This window comes from Nomascus leucogenys, chromosome 21 (genome assembly GCF_006542625.1).
Source record: "Nomascus leucogenys isolate Asia chromosome 21, Asia_NLE_v1, whole genome shotgun sequence".
Lineage (NCBI taxonomy): Eukaryota > Metazoa > Chordata > Mammalia > Primates > Hylobatidae > Nomascus > Nomascus leucogenys.
In genome coordinates, this window is record NC_044401.1 from 52,783,075 (window position 1) to 52,803,506 (window position 20,432).

Here is a 20,432-nt window from a genome sequence, read left to right on the forward strand (position 1 = left end):
TGCACGCCAAAGAGGACTGTGGGGGCCAGAGGAGCAGTACCCAGGACAGAGGAGGGGACGGTGGTAAGGAGAGAAACCCAGGAGAGGTCATGCATGAGCAGGATCGAGGACATGCAGGAATCAGCCAGGCCACATGTGTGTGTTTGGGGAGTCAGGGAGAAACATTCCGGGAATGTCTAGGATTAAATGAGGAAGAGCCTCTGTGAAAGCCTCTTTCTCTGACCCTACAGTGTAGCTGGAGGAAGGGGGAAAGGACCATCTGTGCCCACCAGGCAGAAGGCTGGTTCAAAATCTGAGCCCAAGAATATGAGGACTTAATAACATAGCTATTACAGGATAGTTATTCATAATTTGGAAAGAATTCAACTGGCAAAACAGTATTTAAACAAACCATAAACTCACATAAGGCATTTCAAAAATGATTTTATCCACATTAAATTCAGACATAATTTTCAAGGATACATCTACCAAAAAGAGAAAGGAAAAAAAGGCGTGGACTGGACTGCTACATGGGACAAGACTACCTAAAAACATCTGACTTAAACCATCATTTGGACAGAAGCCAAAGTTCATTATGACTTACCTCTTTGATGTGATGATAGGCATGTTTGTCTTTATATCTGGAACAAAGAAGTTCTATTAGTTTCAGGCAAATTTCCCATAAGGGGAACAAACACTAAAAATCTAGGAAAGACTGAGAATTTTAAGATTCACAAAATCACACACCTAGAAAGTTAATACTGTCTAGTCAGCAATGGCAAAAATATGCTTTCTATGCCGTCCTTCCCTGAACCCATACCCTTGGCAGGTGCTGCCCATCAATCACATCAGTCTTGCTGGGCTTAGAGGGGACTTCAGAATCCTTCTCAACTCAGGGCTCCAGCTAAGCAGCAACAGCATGCGAGGAAACCTCTCTGCCACGGCTGAATGCTCATTCCAACTTCCAAATGAGAATGCTGACGCCCTAGAGGTATGCGCTTCATCTCCATTCTTCCCTCTTCACTGAAAGCTCCTTACATGTGTATATCAAAAGGGCTGGGAAAGTGAACTTGATTGCAATGTTGGTTTTGGATGTGGATTTGGGAGTTCAGGGCTCCAGCTCTAGCTCCCTGTGCAGAATCTCAAACTGGCTTGACCTCAAGTTATTTTGAAGACCAGCCTGATGAGGGGGCAGTTCTGACAGGCGGGCTCCTGCTGTTTCTGAATCCTAGGTTTTGGTTGTAACTTGCCTGTACCCCAGGCATAAGCGGGGCATCAGGTGGGAGGAGTCTTTCGGACCAAAATGTTTATCAGGTCACCCAGTGGTCTGGGTTTTTGTCCTGGTCTTTTCCTAACTCTGCCTTTGGGCTAATTACTTCTCTTTTCCCAAACTCAGCCTCTTCTGCATGCATTAAAGTCTTAGAAGAGATGATGTTCACCTTTAACACCACGGGAAAGTGAGCACACCCAGCCAAGATTGCACACCTAGTGACTACTATGGTTGCTGCTTAAAACTAATACATTTTGGGGTGGTTTACTAAGCAGCATTATTGTGACAAGAAATAACTGACACAGTCTATCCCATTAGGTTGAACAATCAAATCACTATAAAGTTACTCAAATGGCCAGGCTCAGTGGCTCATTCCTGTAATCCCAGCACTTTTGAGAGGCTGAAACGGGTGGATTGTCTGAGCTCAGGAGTTCAAGACCAGCCTGGGTAACATGGTGAAACCCTGTCTCTACAAAAATTAGCTAGCTGTCATGGCATGTGCCTGTAGTCCCAGCTACTCGGGAGGCTGAGGTAGGAGGACGGCATAAGCCCAGGAGGTGGAGGGTGCAGTGAGCCCAGATCGCGCCACTGCACTCCAGGCCCTATCTCCAAAAAATCCAAAAGTTATTCAAAATAATTTCTCCCTGTGTGGTTATACAACCAACTTGATATAAGCTTTCAGTGACTTCATTTCTATGTTTAAAAAAATCCCTTGTAAAAATTTAACTTTTTTTTTTTTTTTTTTGGAGACAGAGTTGCATTATGTCACCCAGGCTGGAGTGCAGTGGCGCGATCTTGGCTCACTGCAACCTCCGCCTTCAGAGTTCAAGCGATTCTCCTGCCTCAGCCTCCCAAGTAGCTGGGATTACAAGTGCCTGCCACCACGCCCAGCTCATTTTTGTATTTTTAGTAGAGACAGGATTTCGCCATGTTGGCCAGGCTGGTCTTGAACGACTGACCCCAGGTGATCCGCCCGCCTCAGCGGGCAAAGTGTAATGGGATGACAGATGTGAGCCACCATGCCCAGCCAAACTTGTTTTATAATTATGTAATACATTTACATCGTTTCAAAGTCAAATCTATAAAGTCTCACCTCTCTCTTCATCCTGTTTCATCCCTTCCTACTGGAATTTTTAAAAAACTATGGTTTATCCTTCCATTTAAAAAAAACTGGTCAGGCGTAGTGGCTCGTGCCTGTAATCCCAGCACTTTGGGAGGCCAGGGCAGGCAGATCACTTGAGGTCAGGAGTTTGAGACCAGCCTGGTCAACACGGCGAAACCCTGTCTCTACTAAAAATACAAAAATTAGCAGGGCATGGTGGCATACACCTGTAATCCCAGCTACTCACTCAGGAGGCTGAGGCAGGAGAATCGCTTGAACCCAGAAAGTGGAGGATGCGGTGAGCTGAGATCGGAGATTGCACAACTGTACTCCGGCCTGGATGACAGAGTGAGACTCTGTCTCAAAAAATATAATAAAATATCTATTTTATATTTCCAGCTTTTTAGATAAACCACAGCACAGCATGTACTTTCCTTTACACTGTGCTGTCTTCGCTTACCAGCATATCCTAGCGATCTCCCATCCCTGTCTCAGCTCCACAGTCCTTCATTATATGGATTAATTATATAAATATGGTTTATTCCACTGGTCCTCTCCTGATGAACGTGTAAGTTGTTCCCAGTCTTTGGATATTATAGTGTTGTATGAATAGCCTTGTGCTATTTCTTTTCATATTTTTGTCAGTGTATTGTTAAGATAAATTCCTAGAAGTGAGATTGCTGGATCAAAAGTAAATGCATATACTGGGACAACTGGATGTCCACAGGCAAAACAATGAAGCTGGACCCTTACTTTATACAGTATACAAAAATTAACACAAAATGGACCGAAGACCTAAACTTGAGAGTTCAAACTATAAACCTCTTAAAAGAAAACACTGGGGAAATCTGCATGATTTGGACTTGGCAATGGTTTCTTAAATAGATACCAAAAGCACAGGCAATAGTAGAAAAAATAGATAAACTGGACTTCATTAAAATGAAAAACTTTTACCATTTAATACTCATTAGGATGTCTATTTTATTTATTTAGAAACGGAGTCTTGCTTTATTTATTTATTTATTTATTTATTTAGAAACGGAGTCTTGCTCTGTCGCCCAGGCTGGAGTGCAGTGGTGCAATCTTGGCTCACTGCAACCTCCGCCTCTCGGGTTCAAGTGATTCTCCTGCCTCAGCCTCCTGAGTAGCTGGGATTACAGGCGCACACCACCACGCCCGGTTAATTTTTGTATTTTTAGTAGAGACGGGGTTTCACCATGTTGGTCAGGCTAGTCTCGAACTCCTGACCTCATGATCCGCCCGTCTCAGCCTCCCAGAGTGCTGGGATTACAGGTGTGAGCTACTGCGCCTGGCCGACTATTATTTGTTTAAACAAGTGTTGGCAAGGATGTGGAGAAATTGGAACCTTCGGTGCATTGCTGGTGGGAATGTACAATGATGCAGTCAATGTGGAAGATAGTTTGGCTAGTTCTTAAAATGTTAAACAGACAATTATCATATGACCCATTAATTCCACTCCTGGGTTATAACCAAAACAACTAAAAATAGACTCAGATACGTGTATGCAAATGTTCACAACAGCATTATTCAGAAAAGCCAAAATACAGAAACAATCTTAAGTGTCCATCAGCAGATGAGCTAAAGGCACTATGTCCAAACAATGGAATATTATTCCACTATAAAACGGAATGAAGTTCTGATAGATGCTATGGCAGGGACAAACCTCAAAAATATGCTAAGTGAAAGCAACAGACACAAAAGGGCAAATATTGTATGATTGTATTTACATATGAAATATCTATAATAGGTAAATTCATAGACATAAAACATATAAAGGTTACCAGGGACTGAGGAGAGAGAGGAATGGGGGAAAAGAAAACAAAGTAAATGCATATATAATTTTGCTAGACATTGCCAAATTCACCTCCATGAGGGCTGTATGACAAGCACCCCACCAGCAATGCAAGAGAAGGTCTGTTTCTGAAGTCCTCACCAATGCAGTATATTGTCAGACTTTTGGATTTCTGCCTGATTGTTGAAATGGTATCTCAGTGCAGTTTTAATCTGTATATTTTCTTACAATAAAACATTTAAAAGATCCTTTCTAATTATGTTTTAACATGCTGGTATTGGTTCTTAAGTAATTACCATGAGAATTCCTTAGATAAATATTCTAAAAAATTTATAAATTAAAGAGAATCAGCAAGGGAGAACTACACACACACGTCATGGCTATTACAAATTCTAATTCTGGAAACAAAATTTTAAAAATTTTGTATAGTGCCACAGGTGAGCAGGTACTTAACTACCAGTACCTGCCACAGGCATAGTACTCTGCTAAGCAAACAACAACAGAAAAGCCCAATTACACTTGATAATTCTAGAAATTAAACACACTGTCACCCAATCATAACCCTTTTGCTTTGATTAGAATTATTCTAGCTAACTTTGGCAGTAAAACTGCCAGTGTACACGTTACTTCTCTAGAATTTTACTATATAACCTGAGGTATAAGATCAAAAATAAAGGAAAATGATAACTTGTCAAAAGAACTAAATGATACAACAACTTTACCTTTCCATTTAGCAACCAGTTTAGGATCTGAAATTGTGAAGTTTGGACGGCTTCTTGAAAGAATACCTTTTCCAAAATAACCCTTCCAGGAAGAGAGAAAATGAAGTTAGTTCATGCTTAGTTACCAGTTTTTTTAGCTGAGGTAGAATATACAGTAATCCCTCAGTATCCACAGGGGGCTGGTTCCAGGACCTCTGGTGGATATCAAAATCTGCAGATGGTCGAGTCTCTGATATAAAGTGGTGCAGTATTTATATATAGTCTATGTAGGTCCTCTCATATACTTCGAGTCATCTCTAGGCTACTTATAATACCTAATGCAATGCAAATGCTATGTAAATAGTTGTTATACTATATTGTTTAATATAAGAAAATAAAGTCCCCGTTTAGTACAGATGCAATTTTTCTCCCCAAATATTTTCAATCCAAGGTTGGGTGAATCCACGGAAGTGGAACCCATGATATGGAGGGCCGACTGTACCCATCTCAGTTAACAAGAGGTTCGCCCCACTTTTCATGTCTTTACATTTTCCCTCTGATTATCTAATGACGACTAAGGATGTTCTTACCATAATACCTTTCTAATCGCTTCAAGAGTACTAGTAAGTTTTTAGCACACCTCATTTATCCCATAACTAATGCTTTCAGTCTAGGTCTGATAAGCCGAAGGCAGGCAGAGGCAGAGTTTCTTCTCTACGTATGGTTCGGGAACACAGTGTGCCTGAAGGCAGGAGCCATGCTGCCCACTAGGTCCAAAAAAATCCTCTTGGATTCTTTTGTACTCCAGAATTGAAGTATTCCCCTTGTTCCTGCTGATTCCAAAAACAACATGTATTTTTCCCCTTTTTATTATAAAATATTTAAACACACAAAAAAATTGAAAGAATAAAACAAACACTCCTTTCTCCATCTAGATTAACAATCAGAATAAGGAGGCCAGGCATGGTGGCTCACACCTGTAATCCCGGCACTTTGGGAGGCCGAGGTGGGCAGATCACTTGAGGTCAGGGGTTTAAGACCAGCCTGGCGAACATGGTGAAACCCTGTCTCTACCAAAAAAACAAAAATTAGCCAGGCATGGTGGCATGCGCCTGTAGCCCCAGCTACTCAGGAGGTTGAGGTGGAAGAATCACTTGAACCTGGGAGGCAGAGGTTGTAGTGTGCCGAGCCACTGCACCCTAGCCTGGGTGACAGGGTAAGACTGTCACAAAAAACAAACAAAAAAAACACCCAGCAACAACAAAAACCAAGAAGAAATAATGCATACAGCACTTTATAAAGCCTCTTGCTTAATGTTACATACTGTAAATGAAGGCCTCCCTGGTGAGCTGCCCTTGGCCTACTGAGACTCCCGCCTCACGATGGCCACTGCCACCCACTCTTCTATAAAATGTCTAGAGAAGGCACATTTATGGAGACAAGATGCCGATCCGTGGCTGCCTTGGGCTGGGAGTGGGAGCAGGGATTAAGTGTGACAGGCACAAGGGAACTTTGTGGTGATGGGCATGTTCTAAAACTGGATTGTGGTGAGAGTTGTGCAACTCTATAAATTTATGACAATCACTGAATTGTATACTTACAATGGGAGAACTTTATAGTTGTAAATTATAACTCAATAAAGCTGTTTTTTAAAAATGCCCAGCAATAAACAGACTATGGAAATTTTTTTTTAAAGAACTACCAGTCTTCATTCAACTTGATCAATGCTGGAAAACAGTAAAAACTAGAACTTGTCCTCATCTGAGAAGAGGTCCCCAACCAGGAGGAAGCAGATAAGGAGCCCCAAGCCAACGCCCCATCTGATCCGTGCCTGAGCAGGGACATTATGCCACGCTGTGGCTACCTCTGGGAACGGAATGGAAGTGAGTGGGGAATTTTCACTTTTTTACCGATTATATTTCTGTAAATTACTTTTTTTGTTCCTTTAACAAACATGCATTGCTTTTACAACTAAAGACAAAAAAAAAAGTCAATCCATTGAACCTACTTCATCACTGAAATAAAGGTTTGTGGGCAGGGGTGCTCCATCTGTCATTCTGTTACCCTAATGTATGGCTTTTGGGCACTAATTCAAATTGTCCTTTTCCTACAACTGGACCAAACCACAAGGAAATATACATTGCTCACGGTTGGTGTGGGGGGATGGCTGGGATGGGGAGAAGGAAAGGACTGCTTGCTCAGGGTTGTCTGAATGTAATCCTACCGAAGCTGCCCGCACTTACTTTCCCATAGAGCTGCTCAATGTCCTCTGCATTCCTCACAATCACATTGTTGTTAATCATTTCAGCACAGAATATCTTGAATTCTTTCTGAGGACCATGGTCCTGACCAAAAGGGATTGGCAATGGAGACTCGTAAGTCTCATACACTCTTCTTTTCCTCTTTGGGGCATGGAAAACTGCTTCTGCCATTTTTCAGAGGAGGTATTCTTTAAAGAGTAGACAACAAAGAGAAAGCAACAGACAATCAATAACTACCTTGATCCAAAATGTGAGTACATCTGTACCTAGGCTCGAAAAACTTAGTGGTCTATGGGAAGATCGAGTATTTATAAAGCAATAAACTAAAAGTAATAAGAACAGTTTGTGTGAGCAATGTAAATCACATTGACCTAGAATACTGCAATTAATCCCCACAATAACCCCCAGGAAATGAGTGGTAATCTTTCTACTCCAGCTGACAATGCTGAGACCTAGTGACATGCCAAAAGCTGCAATGTTAGGTCTCCTGAGAGCAAGCACAACAGGATTTCTGTCTACCAGGAGTGCTTCCATTTCACTCACCCAACAGACATTTATTACCAGGAATTCCTAATAATCATAAGCGCTGGGGAGACAAAGACAAAACTGAGACCCTGTCCTCAACAAATTAAATCTTGCAAGCACTTCATTTTCCAAGAGGATCTTAAAATACACACTAAACACTGGGTCAATCAGCCCCCAATTTTTAAAGTACATTAATAAATAATGACAGCAGCAGTTATCATTTAAGGGTCGATTATATACTACCAAATGCTACTGGCTTCAAGCAGGGACTCTAAAGCCAGACTATCAGCACTGGAATTAACTTTACCACTTCCTAGCAGTGTGATTTTGGGCAAAAGTCACTGACTCTCTCTGTGATTTAGTTTCCTCACCTGCAAAATCAAGATAAGAACAGACTCTATCTTATAGTTAAGATCCATAAAGTGCTTAGAACAGTACCTGGCACACAGTGAGTACCATGCATGTATCAGCTATAATTAGTATTACAGGGTGAGCAGTAGCAACACCATTTTACAAATAGGAGACAGATTCCAGGTTAGAGAGATTTGTAGAGGACCCCGAGTGTGGTGACATCAGATGACCCAGGTCTGTTGAACTCCCAAGCCCATGCCCTCTCTCTGGATTCCCCTGAAAGCACAGGCAGGGTCTGTCTACTTTTGTCTGATAACTATTTCTCAAAATCAGATGGTGAAGGGTTACTGAGCAATAATGGAATTACCCACTGTGCACCCAGCACCACGAGGGAGAAGAGGAAGCCAAAGCCAGTCTGTGTCCCTCTGGGGCCAAACATTGGATCCAGGGAGACAAAACAAGTATATAACATACCTGGAAGCATAGAAAGCAGGTTGGAGCTAACAGAACAGGCTGTGATCCACTAATGTCTGAAGGAGGGAAGTAAATGTGAACGTATTGTGTGACGCAGACACAGAGATACAGTAGATGCACTTAACCTAGGAAAACGTAACCATATAAATGGGAAAACAATGTAAATGGCGTAAGACATTCCACTCAAGGAGCAGCTGTCCTGGAATGAGATGGGAAACTTGAATCTGCTGCTCCCTCAGTACTAGGTCTAGACTTGATTTCAACTGACAGCTTAGCTGGTGCTTGAAGATACAGTGCAGCCAAATCATACACACGTTTAACCTACATGACTCCAAATCCTCACAAGGGAAAAAATAAGACTAATTACTTAGGTGGCTCCCGCACTCAGTACTTGCATCCCATTGGCAAGGGATGCCATCAAGCCTGAAATAGTCAAGAAGGTGGCCAAAGCTGAGGGAGGGGAAGGTGAGTGGCTTTAAGAGTGCCATGACCATTAAGAAATGAAAAGGCTTATCCAATGTGTGATGATATCTTTATCCAATTTCTCAAGGAAGAAGCTGAGGAATTATATGAGGACATAGAAAAACACAAGACTAAAGAAGAGTTAGAGGAAATGATACATCAATTACAAAGATAACCATGAAAAACAAGAAGAATCGGGAAGTTGGAACCTTCCTAGAATTGCCATTGTTCTAAGTAGCAACATGCTAATTTCTAAATAAGGTTCCTTGAAGGAATTACATACTGAGCATTACTTTGTACATTTTATATTTACGCATGCATCTTGCTGTATAGTGTTTATAACAAAACCATGTCTACTGCATGTTCACAGGAAACCTAAGAGATTTTAAGAGCATATTTTGACTAGGCTTTACCTTGCTTGCTGACTTATCCCTCAGCCCAAGCCAATTATCATATTTAGTACTCAATTGGAGAGACAATCATTTACTCTAAAACTGAAAATAAACAAAGGCTTTTTGGGGGCAGGATGTTGGTCTCCAGTAAGGCACTTTTTGAAAGACTTCCAGGAATGGTTTGGACTTTTATGGGATTTTTCACTTTTATAATAACCTCTGCTCAGCAGCTGACTTATATACATCTGGAATTTTAAAAAATGAAAAAAGATTTAATGGCCACCTTCAAGAAGTTCTAATAAATTCTCTTAACAGAGTTGTATTTTAGTTTGCCTCATTTGTTCAGCGTTTTTCCCTCTCAGACTGCTGTCACATCTAAAAAAGGCAAGATTTAGCTGTGACACTTGATCGAAAGAACTCTGTACTCCAACCCAGGTGTGTGGGTTGGAAGGGTCCCTGCAACAAAACACCCCTCATAATCCAAGTTCTTGTATTACTCTTGCTCATGTGGCTGCACAACCCTCAGGAATTTGGCTCGCAGTAGGCCTTCCAGACATGCAAAGCTGCCATCATTATTGTGTGACCTTGCACAACCCACTTTCTCTAAGCTCAGTTTCATCTTCAAATTGAACAGGACTGGAGAAGTCTGGCGGTTCCTCAAAATGTCAAACACATAGTTACGACATGATCCAGCAACTCCACCCCTAGGTATAGACCTAAGAGAAATGAAAACATATGTTCATGGAAAAATTTGTATGTGAATGTTCACAACAGTATTATTCATAATAGCATCAAAGTGGAAACCATCCAAATGTCCATCAATAGTTGACCAGATCAACAAAATGTGGTCTATCCATATAATCAAATATTTAGCCACAGAAAAGGAATGAAGTGCTGATACATTCTTCAACACCTGAAAGCATTATGCTAAAAGAAGCCAGACACAAAATACCATGAGACAATATAAAGTGTCCGGAATAGACAAATCCATAGAGACAGATTACCAGTTGCCAGAGACAGGGAAAAGTGGGAAATGGGGGGGTGACTGCTAATAGGAGGTTTATTTTGGAGGGTGACGAAAATGTTTTAAAATTAGATTGTAGTGATGGTAAGGTTACATAACTCCGCGAATACTAAGACCACTGACTTGTACATTTCAGAAGGGTGAATTTTACAGAATTATATGGTATCTCAATAAAGCTATTTTTAAAAATTCAGAAGTAAAGACATTCCCCAGGCCATGCTCTGCAAGAATGGCTTCACAGATACCAGCGTGAAGCTTCTAGAAAAGATCGAAACAAACTCCCTGGGAAGGCAGAGCTCACTTCCCAAGGGTTTGGAAAAATTCAAGAGGACAAATCAGATGATCTCTAGTTTCATGGAAGAGTCCTCTTGTGCTGAACTCAAAAGGCAAAGCAGAGGAGAAAAGACTGCATTTACCATTCCCCATAACTGCAACGGACATTCAAGAAGGTTCTTTAGTGCCGCGGCAGGAGAACAGCATGCTGTAAGAGGTGGGATGTGAGTAAAATAAGAAGAGGAAACTGTCATAGGTAGGTACCAGATGCCAGAGGCACTAACTGCCATGTGCTGCACATGTGGGTACTATAGTCATCCCTTGGTATTCACAGAGGACTGGTTCCAGGACTCACCCCCTACCAAAATCCGCAGCTCAAGTCCCTTAAATAAAACGTAGTATTTGCATGTAACTTATGCCCATCCTCCCATCTACTTTAAGTCATCTGTAGATTACTTAGATTACTTATAATACCTAATACAATGTAAATGCTAAATAATTGTTTTATATATACATTTAATTTCTTTTTCCAAATATTTTTGATGCAATATTGGTTGAATCCACAGATTCGGAATCTGATAGGGAGAGCTGACTGTACTATCCTCATTCCACAGATAAGAAAGAAGAGCCGTGCCTGAGGTGCACAAAAACATATAGGAAAGACTGGGTCAGTTGTCAAGAGGTTTGGCATGCAAAAGCTGGTTTGGAATTGGAGTCACTGCAGGTTCTTAAGTTGAGAATGATGATTGAAAAATGCAGATTAAGAAAATTAAACCTGGGAGTGGTACATCACACAGTGGCCCTCAAGCTTAGCTACCCTTCACGCCTCATGCCCAGGCCTCACCTGCAATCAATTACATCAGAATTTCCTGGGTGGACCCAGGTGATTTTAACATATAGCTAACCACTGGTAACAGCACGGTCTATTCAAATTCACTTAATCCCAATAGCCTCCGGAGGTAAAGACTATTTTTATTTCCATTGTACAGATGGGGAAAGTGACTCGGAGGGGCCGGGCGCACCCCTGAGAAATCTTTACTTCTTCTTTCCCCAACCTGCGCACACCTGACTCCAGAGCTGCATATTCTTACTTTCTATTAAAAGCAGGGTCTGTTTCTTATTCTTCCCTCGAGCACACAAGCTAACACCTCTTAGGTGCTGGTAAATGTCTATTAGAAAAACAAACAAAAAAGGGGGAGGTGGCTCCATTTAATTTTCCAACCTTCCTGGACTAGGTGCCAAACAAACCTGGTTAAAAAATCTCCTATCCAGCAAATCTCACCTTCTCCCAACCAAAACACGCTTCAAGCTCCATCTGCGCACCTCCTGGGCTTAGGGAGGCAAGGATGAAAGGGACAAGGTAAACAATCCTGCCTCTGGGGAGCTTTCAAGTTAGAACCTGAGAATAAGCCACAGAAACAGATGACAAGCCTTTGAAAGTTGTTGTGAGAATTAAACGCATAATTTTGCAGAAGGCGTTTCGTTCGGGGCCTACCACGTGGAAAGCGCTCACCAGACGACAGCTGCAAATACAAATACAAATAAACAAATGCGCACCCAAATAGCGTTACGGGCCCCAGGAATTCCTCACTCCCTATCTTACCCCTTTGCTTCTTTCCCTGACTACCCCCACACTCGACCGAACTCCACCAGAGGCTGTGGCTCCTCTCGGGCATTGTCAGCTGCACCTTGCGCCCCAGCCCCACTAGCCCTGAACAAGGTGTCGGCGTTTCCAAGAACCAAGGGCTGCAGGCGCACGAGAAAGGCGCGGAGGAGTCAGTGACCGGGCGCACTAGGAAGCCTGGCTCCCCGTCCCGGCACTGTCTCGGCCGGCTGTGCGACCCCAGCACAGTACCTGGGCCCTTTCCTCTCTCGCCCGGAGGGCTTTCGGAAGAGCGAGATTTCCTTTCGCGGCAAAACACCAAACTTGGCAGGGGCCGCGCGTTCCTCGCCCAGGGCCCTTACTTTTCTTGGCCCCACGCGCTCGCCGTTACCCCGGCAACGCCGGCCGTAGGGCGGACACCGCTGCCGTCTAGCAGTGCGGCCGCAAAGCCAGCCGAGTGCGCAGCCGCAGAGCTCCCGTCGGGACTTGGCGGAGTGCGCCTGCGCACGACCGGCTGGCGGGTGTTCTCTGCGCCAGTTATGCCACTGCGGCGTATGAGGGGGAGGCTGCGTGTGCTCTTTGCTGCTCTCTGCAGGATTGTACGGAACCCAGAACGATCCTGCAAGACGCATTTTACGGATGAGATGCAGTTACCCGTCAAATGTCACATAGTCACGTGGGAGGTGGGAGAGACCTAGAGTCTTTGGCCCTCGGAGGATGGGATGTTTGAGGCGACCGGCAGGACTTTATTAAATGGCCCTGAGGAAACTGATCTCATCTTTCTCAATGTAGAAAGAGGATCACAGCAGCGCACCTGTATACGCTGCAGCATGCGGGGAACTTGCAAGGACGTTTCCTCTGGCAGACGCCTGGCTAGAAGCCTCTGTGTGCCCAGACTGCCTGTGCAGTTAAGGGACAATAGGCGGCAGGTCCACCTGCTCTGCCTCCCCATTCCCCCTCCCCCCCACTGGCTGTGTGAGCTTGAATGACTCAACCTTTCTGAGCTTGAGTTTACTGAAAAATGGGCTATCAGAATTATGGGAGATGAGCAAAACTAGAGTGCAATAGAAGTGCAAGTTTCTCCTGACCTGGTTATTTTAAAGCAGGCCTGTGGGGAGTCCAATATATACCTTCCCAAATATGAATCACAGGAGTTCCACCGCACAGACTAGGCAGGAGGCAAAGGAGGGTGGCAAGGAAGAGTGGCAAATACTGCTGCAGAGATTCATGGTGCTAGATGTGATGATGGATGTTGAATTTTGGACCTTTGCCAATGTTCTTGCCTCCATTCCTTCATGCATGCTGTTGTCTCTATGTTCCCTCCCCTCTGTTAGCTGCAGTAATTCCTGGTCAGCCTTTAGGTCTCAGCTCAAATATCACCTCTTCCAGGAGACTTCTTGCCTCCCCAGACCTGCTTGGGTGACTTGCCTCTGTGTTCTGCAGTAGTCTGGCATGGCATGTGGTGTCCCTGTTTTTCTGGCCCTTTTTATTTTTTGAGATGGAGCCTGGCTCTGTCGTCCAGGCTGGAGCGCAGTGGCACCATCTCAGCTCACTTACCTCACTGCAACCTCTGCCTCCCAGGTTCAAGTGATTCTCCTGCCTCAGCCTCCCGAGTAGCTGAGATTACGGGCGCCTGCCACCATGCCCGGTTGATTGTTATATTTTTAGTAGAGGCGGGGTTTCACCACATTGGCCAGGTTGGTCTCAAACTCCTGACCTCAAGCGATCCTCCAGCCTCGGCCTCCCAAAGTGCTGGGATTACAGGCGTGAGCCACTGCATCCTGTCTGGCCCTTTTTGAACTGCACTGTAGGCTTGCTCTTGGTAGAGTGAGATCATGTCGCAGCATTCAGTGGGTCCTCTGCTGCAAGGACCTTAACTGCTAGGCTAGGGAGTTCAGGCTTTAGATAAACCAAAATCAAAGAGCTTTGTGGTAAGAATGTTGCAAAAGAAAGGGAGAAAATTGGCAAGAATCACAGGACATGGTAACAGGATGGATTGGACAGGGGAGAGACAGCTGAAGAGAGGCTGTAATATCCGACCAGAACATGCCAATTTAAGAAATACTGGTTTTAGAATTAGAGGGCTTTAACAATGAAAGGGATTCAGAGGTTGTCCAGTTAAACTGCCTTATTTAACTGATAAGAAAACAGTTCCAGTGGCACTGTGAGTTGTCAGAGATAACCCAGCAGGTCTGAGGTGGGGCTGAGACTAGAGCCAGGTCTCTTAAATCCCATCCCAGCTCGTGGAAGGATTTGGGGTTTGCTGATAATGGGATCTCAAATTCCCCTCCCAAAAACATAAAAAAAGAAATTAGAAAAAGAAAAAAAAATCTGGAAATTTTAAAAAAGAAAGAAATTTTCCCCAAGACTTTCTCAAGTGCATTTTAAACCCTTTGATATGGTTATTTTCAAACATACAACACAAAAGTAGAGAAAACAGTCCAATAAATCATCACTTCTGGCCGGGCACGGTGGCTCATGCCTATAATCCCAGCACTTTGGGAGGCTGAGGCGGGTGGATCACCTGAGTTTGGGAGTTCGAGACCAGCCTGACCAACATGGAGAAACCCCGTCTCTACTAAAAATACAAAATTAGCTGGACGTGGTGGTGCGTGCCTATAATCCCAGCTACTCTGGAGGCTGAGGCAAGAGAATCGCTTGAACCCGGGAGGTGGAGGTTGTGGTGAGTCGGGATTGCGCCATTGTCCTCCAACCTAGGCAACAAGAGTGAAACTCCGTCTCAAAAATAAAAAATCGCTTCCACAACCTTCAACCTTTGGTATCTCATTTCTTTTGCATTCTCGATATACACACTTTTATCTCCTTGCTGGAGTATTTTAAAACAATCCCAGACATGATATAACTTCATCCATGATATTTCAGTAGGTATCTCTAATAGATAAGGACTTAATTTTATTACAATACATCTGCATATATATATATATATACACACACACACACACACGTATCAACTGTGTTGTTCATTCTCATTATTTGAGGTAATTCTGTTCTATAAAGTTGCCACAAACACTGAATTAGTAAATACTGAACCATGTTTCCAGGAGAAATACAAGGTTAGGTGCCTGTGAGTCTCTGGTCACAACATTTTCATCAACTGGTCAATACATAACCTCACTTCATGTGTTTCTGTTTAAAGACACCTTATATAATTTGATTCATCAACATTGAACTCGCAGCCAACAGCACTATAACTCCTGCCTAAAGGAGGCTTATCTAACACACCTGTTTTCTCCAATAAGGCACATTTCTTGGGTGGGGAACACGAGACAGCACTTCGGCACTCCACTTGGGGCCATTTTAAACAGTTAAATCACCAGCAAAAAGCACAAAAATGTGAAAAACATGGCACAAACTAGAGCTCAAAAAAGCATACTTATTTATGGTATGAGAGCTGAAACAAGAAGGCAGAGTCTCCTTGTTCAACTTCAGATGGGAATGTGCACACTGAGTGACTCAAATTTTTTGGTGTTCTGTGCATGCACATATCTGCAAATGACTGTGACAGTGAAGTATTGATTGTGATGTTACAAATAAGTTTTAGCAACTAGGTGAGTTTGTAAATACAGAATCCAAGAGTAGGGAGAATGGACTATATCAACATATCCCCAGTATCACTAGCACATCTAATACAATGAACAGTTATCGGTGAAATGTGCCACAGAACCCCCAAGTAATATTTGGGATATACTTAAGAAAAAAGTTTATCTGAAATTCAAGTTAATCTGGGTGACTTACATTTTATCTGGCCACCCTAGTGACAATCTATTGGGCATTTACTATGTGCCAGCCACTTTTGCATCCATGATCTTATTTAATTCTCGTTAACAGGGTTGTGAGATTGGTGTTCTTACCTCTGTTCTGCAGCCAAGGTTACCGCACATGCCCATAGTGTCATTGCTAGGAAGTAGTGAAGGCCAGATGAGGATATGGATCTACAGGGCTTATGTTCTTTTAATCTGTCATGCTGGATACAGGAGGGCAGTGCATTAACAAAACACGACAGGCCGAGCAATGTGGCTTATGCCTGTAATCCCAGAACTCTGGGAGGCCAAGGTGGGTGGATCACCTGAGGTCGGGAGTTCAAGACCAGCCTGGCCAACATGGCAAAACCCCGTCTCTACTAAAAAAAAAATATAAAAATTAGTTGGGCGTGGTGACGCGCCTGTAATCCCAGCTATTCGGGAAGCTAAGACAGGAGAATCACTTGAACCCAGGAGACAGAGGTTACAGTGAGCAGAGATCGCACCACTACACTCCAGACTGGGCGACAGAGTGACACTGTCTCAAAAAAAAAAAAAAAAAAAAAAACCAAAGAAACAAAACAAACAAAAACCACACAACATTCAATACTGAAATATAAAAAATAACTAACAGTAAGTGTCGGTGGGAGGTCAGGGAAGACCAGGATAGGTTTAAGAGCCTGGGAGGCTTCCAGGAAGAGGTGGCATATGAGCTGCCCCTGGAAGGGAGGTTAGCCTTAGGAGGAGGAGAGGAGGAGGGCAGGTGGCTGTCTAAGGCACAGGGCAGGCCCACGTGCAAGGCTGAATGGTTCCGGAGCCAGGGAGGAGCTGGGCCTGGCTGGGGCAGGAGGTTGGAGCTGTGATAAGGTCCGATAGGTAGGGCGGGGACCGATTGTGGAGGCGCTTAAATTCCAGGCTTGGCTTTTGGACTTTACCCTGCAGACAATGGGGAGCCACCAGCGTTTCTGAGCAGGGCAGGGCAGCCCCAGCTCTCGCCCCATTGTTTTTCTGAAACAGCATTGAACCCTGTAGTATTTCAGAGAGTCCACCAGATGGAGACATTTCAGCAAATTTAAACCACCTAGTGTCTGACGAACACTGCTTTACAGGGACCCTACTAAGCTGTAACTTTTTTTTTTTTTTGAGTCGGAGTCTGGCTCTGTCGCCCAGGCTGGAGTGCAGTGGCGCAATCTCTGCTCACTGCAAGCTCCGCCTCCCGGGTTCACGCCATTCTCCTGCCTCAGCCTCTCCGAGTAGCTGGGACTACAGGCGCCCGCCACCGCGCCCGCCACCACGCCCGGCTAATTTTTTTTTGTATTTTTAGTAGAGACGGGGTTTCACAGTGGTCTCGATCTCCTGACCTCGTGATCCGCCCGCCTGGGCCTCCCAAAGTGCTGGGATTACAAGCGTGAGCCACCGCGCCCGGCCAGCTCTAACTTTTTACTCAGCATCCTCAACAGAAAATGCAAGGGCTGTGAAACAAAAATCAAATCAGAGACATAGTCCAGCTTCACCCTGCTGGTGAGAGAAAGCCTCCGCTAATTTCACCATGTTGAAAGAGAGATTGAGCCTCAGCAGCTCTTTGAGGTCACTGGTATTATCCCATTTACAGATGAGGAAGCTGAGATTCTGCAGCGTACATTTATGCCATTATTTACCAGACTAACACCAGGCTGTGGGATAGAGTTGACACTGTGTGTGAAGGGACGGGCTGGTCAAGTCCCCAAGGCATTACCTTGCTGTGTGGGCTCTAAGGGCCAAGAGTCCCTTGTGCAAAGGGTTAAGGATTACCTGAGATCCAGAAAGATCTGTAGCACTGATGATGAGAGCTACCTGGATTCCTACCATCTGCACTAATCCAGGTGTTTTTTAAAGACAGACCCACTTAATTCTCTCCAGCAACCTGGTGAGTTAATGATCATCATACCCTTTTTATAGGTAGGAAAACAGATTCAGAGAGGTGAGATGAGTGGCCCAAGGTCACATGGGGAGTAAACATCAGAGCAGGTGGCAGGCTCGGTGGCTCAGGCCTGTAATCCCAGAACTTTGGGAGGCTGAGGTGGGTGGATCACCTGAGGTCAGGAATTCAAGACCAGCTTGGCCAAAATGGCGAAAACCCATCTCTACTAAAAATACAAAAATTAGCCAGGTGTGGTGGTGTGTGCCTGTAATCCCAGCTACTTGGGAGGCTGAGGCAGGAGAATCACTTGAACCTGGGAGGCAGAGGTTGCAATGAGCTGAGATCTTGCCACTGCACTCCAACCTGGGCGACAGAGTGAGACTCCAGCTCAAAAAAAAAAAAAAAAAAAACAAAACCCCAAGAAAACAAAAAAATAAAACGAAAACATCAGAGGGTGGACTAGATTTCATACTCTTACTCCTGCCCTGTTTCTTCTCATGAACAATCAAACAAACTCCACTTCTGCGTAAATTTCCTAGAGAAACTTGGGCACCTGTGCCCAAAGAAACAAATACAAAGATTTTTATTAAAGCATTATGATTTTTTTTTTAAAGGAGACAACCTTTAGCCAGGCATGGTGGTGCACGCCTGTGGTCCCAGATACTCAGGAGGCTGAGGCAGGAGGATGGTTTGAGGCCAGGAGTTCAAGACTGCAGTGAGCCATGATCACTCCACTGCACTCCAGCTGGGGTGACAGAACAAGACCTTGTCTCGAAAAAAGAAAAAAAAAAAAAGACAACGTAAATGTTCATCCCTAGAGAAGTGGATATGTAAAATGTGGTACAAAATGTTCACACAGTGGAATGCTATGTAGCAATGCAGCATCTGAAAGGAGTGAGCAAATTCTTTGTTTTTTTGGGGGGACAGGGTCTGGCTCTGTCACCCAGGCTAGAATGCAATGGAGTGACCACAGCTCGCTGCAGCCTTAAACTCTTGGCCTCCAGCCATCCTCCTGTCTCAGCCTCCTGGGTAGCTGGAACTACATGCCTGTGCCACCACACCTAGCTAATTTAAAAAATTTTTGTAAAGACAGGATCTCACTATGTTGCCCAGGCTGGAGCTCTTTTATAGACAGTATATATTAACATAGGTAGATTTCAAAAACATAACATTTGTTGATAAAGGCAAGATGTACACCAGTGTGAATCATATGATACCATTTACGTAAATTAAGACATAAATCAATATCAAACGCTAAATGTATGGATAGGTATGTTAAAATATTGGAAAATAATGAGAAGGACATACACCAAATTCATTAGTTATCTGTGGGACTTGGGTAGTAGATAAAGGGACTTTGGCTTTGTCTGTATTGTGTTATTTCCTAAAAAGAATAAAAAACAATTAGAAGCAAATATGGGTGGTGGGATTATAGGTGATTGTTAAATGATTGTTGTATTCATTTGTGTATTTTAATATTTGTGCAAAAAGATGCTTCAAGCAAACAAATAAGTACAAAGCTAGGAAATAACAAAACCAAAGTAATTTTGCTATTTAAGATCCACAGTTTGAAGATGGAGGTAGCCAGTACTCCGGGAGAGCCTCGAGGAGGCTGGGGAAGGAGGTCAGGAGCCCACAGGTGCTGACCCTGCAAAGCCCAGGCCTGGGATTTGTTGTTGTGGCAATGTGGCATGGTAGGGTCCCATTCGCCAGCATTTCCAGGGTAAGAACCCAGTCCTGGCATCCCACAAATGATCCCACCACCCTGCGACTGCTGTCCCTGCCAGAGACAAGTGAGCGCCAGGTGAGGATCACTTCAAGGAGGAAACAGAGGACCGAGGAGCAGGTGCAGGGGCCCTGGGGAAAATGTGGCTCCTCCTGTGGGAGCACCCAGGGTAGCTGGCAGTGGCCACACCTTCTATTTTCTCACCCTTTTCCCCTTCTTTTTTGTCATTTTCTCTAAGCTCATGGTCACATAGACCATTTCTTAATGTGTGTTCTTGACAGACCACGCCCACTTTCTGGCACCAGGTGCTCCAACTGGAATAAAAAGGCAGTCCTCACTTTGCCAGCCTCCCAGAGCTGTGCTGACCAGCATGTGAATCACGAGCCTTAGTGTTCTTTGGAAACTGTTCCTCACTACCAAGTGATAAAGGATCATTGCTTCTCCTCTTTCCTCCCTTCCTTTCCATTTGTCATAGTACACAAAATAATAATATGAGTACACATTGAGCCTAGAGTTTAACTTTCATTGGCCTGTTTTCCCACTCTTCGATTCCTCACCACGCCTCTGTTAGTAAATATTTTTATTCTCCCCATTTTAAAGATGAGGAAAGTGAGACTCGGAGAAGTTAAATAATTTACCCAAGGTAACCCAGCTAAGAGTGACAACAGGGGGATTTAAACCCATGTCCTCCAACACAACAGGCCCTTTTTCCCTATGTTGATGCATTTTATGTATGATGTATTTTATGATCTCATATCTTATCGAAAAAGAAGGTAAAGACAACCTTTAGTGTTATGTTTCCTCTCTTTCTTTCT

At 43.8% G+C, this 20,432-nt stretch overlaps 1 protein-coding gene across 5 annotated transcripts in view; it reads right to left on the minus strand.

The window, feature by feature from the left end:
- TSEN2 (tRNA splicing endonuclease subunit 2) overlaps positions 1-12,674 on the minus strand; it is a 47,652-nt gene extending 34,978 nt beyond the window's left edge. For 2 of the 5 annotated variants that reach the window (XM_030801787.1, XM_030801784.1), the window contains exons 1-4: positions 12,483-12,619; positions 7,109-7,314; positions 4,887-4,968; positions 584-620 (exon numbers count right to left, since the gene is read on the minus strand). In XM_030801787.1, coding sequence (XP_030657647.1) covers positions 584-620; positions 4,887-4,968; positions 7,109-7,297 — 308 coding nt within the window. In that variant the 5' untranslated portion in view covers positions 7,298-7,314; positions 12,483-12,619. Of the gene's footprint in view, positions 1-583; positions 621-4,886; positions 4,969-7,108; positions 7,315-12,230 lie in introns of those variants that run through there. The other 3 variants (XM_030801786.1, XM_030801785.1, XM_030801788.1) reach the window with 3 other exon arrangements.
- Positions 12,675-20,432: the final 7,758 nt, after the last annotated feature.